Genomic DNA, 7379 nt, shown 5'->3' on the forward strand with positions numbered 1-7379 from the left:
TGGCCTGGTCACAGCTCCTCTGCAAAGGCGTGATAAGGAGCCCTCCCCCCAACCCCCACCCCCTCCCCCCGCCCTTAAACCGGAGAACTTCCAGCTGCAGCTGCTCAATAATTGAAGAGCAGGAAAGCTGGTGACTGGAGGGAGGCTGGGAGAAGGGAGGAGAACGGACTACAGTCCGCTGTTGGTCCTCATCACTTAAAGGCTAGTGAAATTAACGGAGCAAATGATCCTGGTAGGAGAATTTGGCAAGGGCATGGCTTTTCTGGGTACCACTCAGTGACTCAGCTTCCTCGACTATCTGGAAGGGAGGGAGGGACACTTGGAAGAAGCTCCTGGGATGTCCACTTCTGGGAACCTTGCTGAGGATGGGGTTGGGAGGGAGCGCTTACCAGGAAGAATGATTACCCTACCTGCCATGGGGGTGTCTGCGGACCTAAGCGGCAGGTGGCATCGGAGAGTCAGACCTGCCTGCGGGCACCACTCGACAATCAGGGTCGGGAGACCGGGATAGGCCGCAGAAACGTGCGTAAGTGCCACTCACAACCCAGAGAGGAAAGGAAAACCCCAAGCACGCGGTCCCCGAGTCTAAGCCGCTCCCAGCCTTGGCCTCCGCGCGCCCAGGCTGCGTCCCAGGAGCCGTCTACACCTCAGAGCAGCCTAGACGGGAAGGTGGGAGGGTAGGGGGGTAGGGCGGGAGTGAGGTTCCCGCAGCGGACGGCTCACCCGGGGCTCCCGGGGCGCCGGCTGGAGCGCCGAACCGCGCGCCTCTCAGAACCCTGCGCGGGGCCCTTGCGCGGGAATGTTTGGAGCCGGGACCGGGTGGCGGGTAGGGGGCTGCGTGGCGCGGGAGAAGGCGGCAGGAGGAGGGAGTTCGAAGAGAGTTACCGCCAGAGAGAGTGTTAAGAACCCGCGGTCCCCTTGGAGACACACTGACCAATGGCAGAAGCGGAAGCTGTTTATAGGGGCGGAGCGTCGCCATAGCAGCAGGAGAAGCCTTCGGAGCTGCTACTTAATGCCGGTCCCCCGGCCTCTGGCGTTCAGAGAGGCGCCGTCGGGCGTGGGGGCGACAAGGACTGCTGGCTGGGCCATCGAGCTGGGGGTGGGGTGTCAGAGAGCCGCAGGGAGTGGGAGGAACTTCTTCCAGAACATTCCTTTGGCCCGTGCTGCGCTCTGAGCCAGGTAAGGGACGGGGTGGTCTGCCGGCCGCGGAAAGGGAGGGCGTCTGTAAGTGGCGGGCCCGGGGGACGACATCAGAGAAGTTTGGGGGACACTCACTTCCCGCGTCCCTACAACTCTCTATCCTGTTTCCTTCCTTCCTTCCCCTTGCTCCCTCATCCTAACAGCCCTTTTCAAAGATACTGCCCTCCTGGGCTTCCTCGCCCCGTTTCCATTTGTTATGGAGGGAGGGGAGAGGGGTTGATTTCCCACTCTTGGGGAGAAGAGAATGGCTTCGGATGTCCCTTACACTCTTCCCTCGTTTGGCTAATTAAGTCTCCTCTAAAACATCAAAGAGGAAGAGCCAGGCAGACCCTGCGGAGGCTGGACCACCGGGCACAGCTTCTGTTTCCCAGACTAAGGCAGTACAAGATCCTCCCCAGCTGCGGGGACAATTTTAGAGGAGCCCCCCCCCCCAACTCCTTGCGCACACTCTCTCGTCGGGGATAGGGGAAGAGGGCTCAGTTCCCGCTATGGTCCCCGCAGGCACCTCATTCAATTCGGAGGAAGCGACCCCCGGGTCGCGGGATGGAAGCGCTCTTCCGGGAGACTGTGTAACTCGAGCCGCGGGCGTCAGCGGGCCAGAGAGCTCGGCCGGCCACCCTCGGCTCGGCTCGTGGATGTTGACCGCCCCCTCGGAGAGTCCCCGCAGATATGGCGGAGAGCTGGCTACGCCTCTCGGGGGCAGGGGCGGCGGAGGAGCCCGGGCCGGAGGGCGGCCTGGAGGAGCCCGACGCTCTGGATGACAGCCTGACCAGCCTGCAGTGGCTGCAGGAATTCTCTATTCTCAACGCCAAGGCTCCAGCCCTGCCCTCGGGGGGCACCGACCCCCACGGCTACCACCAGGTGCCAGGCTCGGCCGCGCCGGGGTCTCCCCTGGCGGCCGACCCCGCCTGCCTGGGGCAGCCGCACACGCCCGGCAAGCCCACGTCGTCGTGCACGTCGCGGAGCGCGCCCCCGGGGCTGCAGGCCCCGCCTCCCGACGACGTGGACTATGCCACCAACCCGCACGTGAAGCCGCCCTACTCATACGCCACGCTCATCTGCATGGCCATGCAGGCCAGCAAGGCCACCAAGATCACCCTGTCGGCCATCTACAAGTGGATCACGGACAACTTCTGCTACTTCCGCCACGCTGATCCCACTTGGCAGGTAGGGGAGGCCCTCCAGCCTGGCCCACGCTCTCGCGGGCTGGACTGGCATTGCGGATCCAGATCCGCAGGCGCCGCCATCAAGCCAGGGCCCGAGGGAGGAAGGCCGTCGAGGAAGGACCTCTAGGGAGCCCAGTGCTTGGAACTGCCCCCACTCTGACTTCAGAGAGGAAGGAGGGCGGATGTTCAGAGGGCTTTAGGGGTGTTGAATTTGAGGTTGAAGTGGAAAGAACTTGTCACCCATCCAGCAGGCCCAGTCCAAAGACCAGGGCTAAACTATGTTTGGACGCTGGCCCCCTAGAGGGAGGTTGATGGACTGAGGGACACATTTTTGTCCCAAGTCCTAGAATTCCTAGACACGACCCTGCTCCAGGCCAGTTTGTCAGGGCCGGACTGGAATCGGAAACAGGCTCTACATCCTGCCTGGTTTCAGTTGGCTGGAGGAGGACAGGGAGGCGAGAGGGGCTGTGCTCTGGGGTGTGAAGGCCAGCTGTGTCCCCATGGAAGGGCTGTGGGTCCTTCCTAAAGCTGTTGTCCCAGCCCCCACCCCAAACCCTCCCTGGTTTCCTGCCACAACTCCCCTCCCCACCCTTCTCATGAACCTCCCTGGGGGGACAATTACCTGAGCCAGGTGCTTTCCACAGGGGCTGTGCCTCCCACACTGGCTTCATGTTCCAAGTCTCCAGAACCTGGCACAGAGCAGCCAAGGGGCCCAGGCCGCCATGTAAACATCCCAGTCTTGCTAGGGGGCACTACCCACCTGCCGGCCCCACCGTCCAAGCCCCAGACCCCTGTTCCCCAACGTGGTTGGGACTGTGCACGCAGGCATGAACAAAGCAGGGTAGTGATGGGAGGCTGGGCACACCTTGCCCTGAGCATATTTGACCATCAGCATCTTTGATCATCTGCCTCTTGGAGACAGAGACCCAGGATGCGCGGATCACTCCCTGTGTCACAGGCCACAGGATCGCAGTTCCAAGATGTTCCACATTTGCTTGGGCTCTGACCCGGGGGGCAGTACCATTTGTAACCTTGGTGAGAAAGCAGAGACCCCCTGCCACCCTACCCCAAGCCTGAGAGGCCCCAGGAATGAGCGCTATGCCCTTGGCCCTCTTGGCCGGGTAATAATCAACCTCGGCCTCAGAGCCTGGAATGGGAGGAGGGGAGTGTTGGGGTGGCGGGGGAGTGAGGGCCCAGGCCAGCGGCCGGCTCTACAAACAAGGAAAATCATCAGATTCCACACCCCACACACACACACACACATACACACACTCACACCCACTCACTCACTTCACAAACAGAGAAGGCCAGCCAGGCCCAGGCAGAGAGGAGATGGCCGTCCAGGCCCTGGGGGAGCCGAGGCCTTTGGCCAGAGGCTGCAAGCAGCAGGGGAGGGGAGGGAGGGCAGGACAGGGTGGCACTGAGAGCCATCCTGCAGCTCAGGGCTCGGATGACTGAGCAGGCAGATATCCTGGCAACAGGGAACAAAAACCCCCGACAGCACTCCCGGTGCCCCGTGGCTGGTATCCCAGAGCCTCCTGGTCTGAGCAGCGCCTCTGCTGCCCTCCATCCCTCCCAGTGGCCCCCATCGGAGAGAAGCTGGTTGTGGGGACTGGCACTGGGTGCCCCCCATCTCCAACCCTGCCCACTCACCCACTCTCCTCTCCTCTCTCCCTGTGTCCAGAATTCCATCCGCCACAACTTGTCCCTGAACAAGTGCTTCATCAAGGTGCCTCGGGAGAAGGACGAGCCTGGCAAGGGGGGCTTCTGGCGCATCGACCCTCAGTACGCAGAGCGGCTGCTGAGCGGGGCCTTCAAGAAGCGGCGGCTGCCCCCGGTCCACATCCACCCAGCCTTCGCCCGCCAGGCCGTGCAAGAGCCCAGCGCCGCCCCGTGGGCCGGGCCGCTGACCGTGAACACTGAGGCCCAACAGCTGCTGCGGGAGTTCGAAGAGGCCACCGGGGAGGCGGGCTGGGGTGCAGGTGAGGGCAGGCTCGGGCATAAGCGCAAACAGCCGCTGCCCAAGCGGGTGGCCAAGGTCCCTCGGCCCCCCAGCACCCTGCTGCTCACCCAGGAGGAGCAGGGCGAGCTGGAACCCCTCAAGGGCAACTTTGACTGGGAGGCCATCTTCGACGCTGGCACTCTGGGTGGGGAGCTGGGTTCGCTGGAGGCCCTGGAGCTGAGCCCACCAATGAGCCCCGCCTCGCACGGGGACGTGGACCTCACCGTCCACGGCCACCACATCGACTGCCCAGCCACCTGGGGGGCTTCAGTGGAGCAGGCTGCCGACAGCCTGGACTTCGACGAGACCTTCCTGGCCACGTCCTTCCTGCAGCATCCTTGGGATGAGAGCAGCAGTAGCTGCCTCCCCCCGGAGCCCCTCTTTGAGGCCGGAGATGCCACCCTGGCCACCGACCTGCACGACTGGGCCAGCGTGGGTGCCTTCTTGTAAGAAACCAGGCCCCGCCCCGCCCCCTCCGGACAGCGCCCACGTCTGGGCCCAGACTGCCCCCCAGTGCAGGCCTATGGAAACCCTACTGCCCAGGCAGGGGCTGGGCCAGGTCTCCCAAGGCTGACCCCACAAGGACACAGGGCCCGCAGCCCGGGCCGTCCTCAGATTCCAGCCCAGGTGGCTGAGAACTGGGACCTAGGACCAGGATTGCTGCCTCCCCTCCCCAGCCCCCATACACAGTGTTTCATTGATCCACTTCTTCCCGGCCCCAGGGACACACTCGGGCCCCTTCACTTTGAGAGCTGCAGCTTGGAGGGTCCCTGCTCAGGCTGGAAGCCACAGTACAGGGTCCGCCCCAGAGCGTCTCAGCCTCTAGACTTCTCCCTCTCCGGCTCTCCTCCCCAGGTCTCCATCCGGAGAAAGTTCCCAGGTACAACAAGTGCTAATTAGGTGACTGCAAATTAACCCCCTAGGGGCCTCTCCCGGCCGAGCTTCCCTGGGGCCAGGCCGGCAGTACGTGGGGCGGAGCTGGGGAAGGGGGCCAGAGAGAGGAGACTGAACTGAGGTCGGGGAGCCGGGTGGAGCCAGGAGATTTTCTAAGGCCTCTGGGGCCTTCTGGCCCCATCTCTAGAGGTATAAATCCCTAATCTTTGAGCCCAACTTGAGGCTGAGAGCAGCGGGGAGTTGGTTTTATGCAGGGTTGGGGACAGGAGCAGCCAAGCTGCAGAGGGAAGGGGGGACAGAAAGACTAATTTAGTGAGTGTAGCTATAGCTGAGGCTTAACCGGGAGGGACGCGGTGCTTGCTAGAACCACTGGGACCAGGAAACGGGGGATCACCCCGAGCCCCCTGCCTGTACTTGTGCAGGGGAGTGCCTTGCTCCACCCTGAGCCCCTTGGGCTGTGTCCCACATCCACCCTCCTGCCCCGTGAGGCAACTTAACTTTTTCATGAAAAGTTATTTACAGTAAAACATTTTTAAAAATAAAGCTTTTAAAAAATTTAAAATGGACCTGCTTGCAAATTTGTTTGGGGGAAAGTGGGGGCCAGTTTTTTTGGGGGCTTCGCTGCCAAGGGGGAAGGGCTGGGAGGAAGACGGGGTGGGGGCACCAAAGGCCTGCAGAGTGCCAGCTGATGCCCTCCCCATGACCTCTGTGTCCCCAGAGACAAGGACTGAGAGGCAGCCCTGGGGAGGGGTCCCCTGCAGCCAGGCCCCAGCGCCTGTACCTGTGCAGTGTGGAGACAGTACCTGTAGTCCCCAGTGGGCAGCAGCAAAGGAGGCGCAGCTCCCTCCCTGGCCCTGGGGACTCACAAAGGCCGGGCTTGCCCAGGGCTCGGTTCACGTCCCCCAACTCCCCCACCACCCCCAACTCCCCCACCACGGGGGCCTGCCCAGGCTTGCCTTCAGTCCTCGCCTGGGCCTGTCTCCAGCTCCTCCCTTCCTCGGTCCCTTTCTGGAGGGACAGGGTGTGAGGTCAGAGGGCCCCAGCCCCAGGGCCCCTACTTCCCACCCTCGGGTGCAATCACCCCACCTGGCACCTTCCCTCCAATGCAGACTGAGGGTGAGGAAGGCCACCAGGGAAGATGAAAGACAGGGTGCCTAGACCCTACTCTCCCACCGTCAGGTTCCAGCCTGTGGGGAACCAACCTACCAGAGTTCTGATGGAGAAACTGAGGCACAGGAAATGGGTGACACTCAGCAGGCACCTTTCAACCCCCTCGCCCCAGCTTTGCCTGGAACCCATCACTCCCCACCCCCGGCCCCCACCTAGCCCTGCCAGCACAGCTCCTTCCCCCAGCACGCGTGAGCACACACACGCGCACACACACACACAGGCAGGCACAAACAGAGACACTGTCCCACACAATCCTGCCCAGCCTCCACGGACCCCTTTTTCCCCCAAGCCCCTTTCTTTCCCTGCACTCGAGGCTGGCTCCTGGCCAACCGGGCATTCCCCGGTTAACTTGCTGCTTTCACTTGCTAATTATTCCAAATATTTCAGAAGGGTGCGCACACTGCGAGGCCAGCCGGCTGGGGCCTTACTGAGCTCGGGAGCCAGCCCACTCTCTTCCCACAGCTCGCTGAGGAGGCTGCCCCGTCTTCCCTCTTGAGACACGCCCCCCTCCCCCACAGCAGTGGCTCCCTCCCTCTCCCCACCAGCCACCAGCCTTCCTCCGCACGTTCCCCAGCACTAGGGGAACACGGGGGCTCCAGGCTCTCCACTGGTCCCCAGGATCAGCCTCCAGCCCCCGCCAAAGGGGCTACAGCCTGGATTGACAGAGGGGGCCTGTCACTGTCCTTCCTCTTCATCCTCTGCCTGGGCCCATCCTGGGGGAGTGGGGCAAGGTCAGGGTGCAGGTGAGGAAAGGCTGAAGGAGCCTCTGGCTGCCAGGAAAAACCACCAGGAAGAACCACCAGGAGTTGAAAATCCCCGTGCCTGGGACAAACGTCTCTGGCGAGGCGGGGCGGGGGGGTGCAGGGTGGGGTGGCAGGCATCGGTGCTTCTAAGGATCCAAAGACACTTTCTGCTGCTGCTGCTAAGTCGCTTCAGTCGTGTCCAAC

At 62.8% G+C, this 7379-nt stretch overlaps 1 protein-coding gene across 1 annotated transcript; it reads left to right on the top strand.

Annotated features, from left to right (window-relative positions):
* The first annotated feature begins 893 nt into the window (after positions 1-893).
* On the top strand, positions 894-5824 carry FOXJ1 (forkhead box J1). Its single transcript, XM_061392785.1, has 3 exons — positions 894-1179; positions 1702-2367; positions 4051-5824. Exons 2-3 carry the CDS (start codon positions 1870-1872, stop codon positions 4816-4818), a joined length of 1266 nt encoding a protein of 421 aa, XP_061248769.1. The 5' UTR covers positions 894-1179; positions 1702-1869; the 3' UTR covers positions 4819-5824.
* Positions 5825-7379: the final 1555 nt, after the last annotated feature.

The sequence above is a fragment of the Bos javanicus genome, chromosome 19, assembly GCF_032452875.1.
Source record: "Bos javanicus breed banteng chromosome 19, ARS-OSU_banteng_1.0, whole genome shotgun sequence".
Lineage (NCBI taxonomy): Eukaryota > Metazoa > Chordata > Mammalia > Artiodactyla > Bovidae > Bos > Bos javanicus.

Bases quoted from the DNA above. Each gene is read 5' to 3' on its own strand.
- FOXJ1 (XM_061392785.1), top strand. From the start codon at position 1,870: ATGGCGGAGAGCTGGCTACGCCTCTCGGGGGCAGGGGCGGCGGAGGAG. The intron at 2,368-4,050 runs GTAGGGGAGGCC...CCCTGTGTCCAG, and splicing joins ACGCTGATCCCACTTGGCAG to AATTCCATCCGCCACAACTT.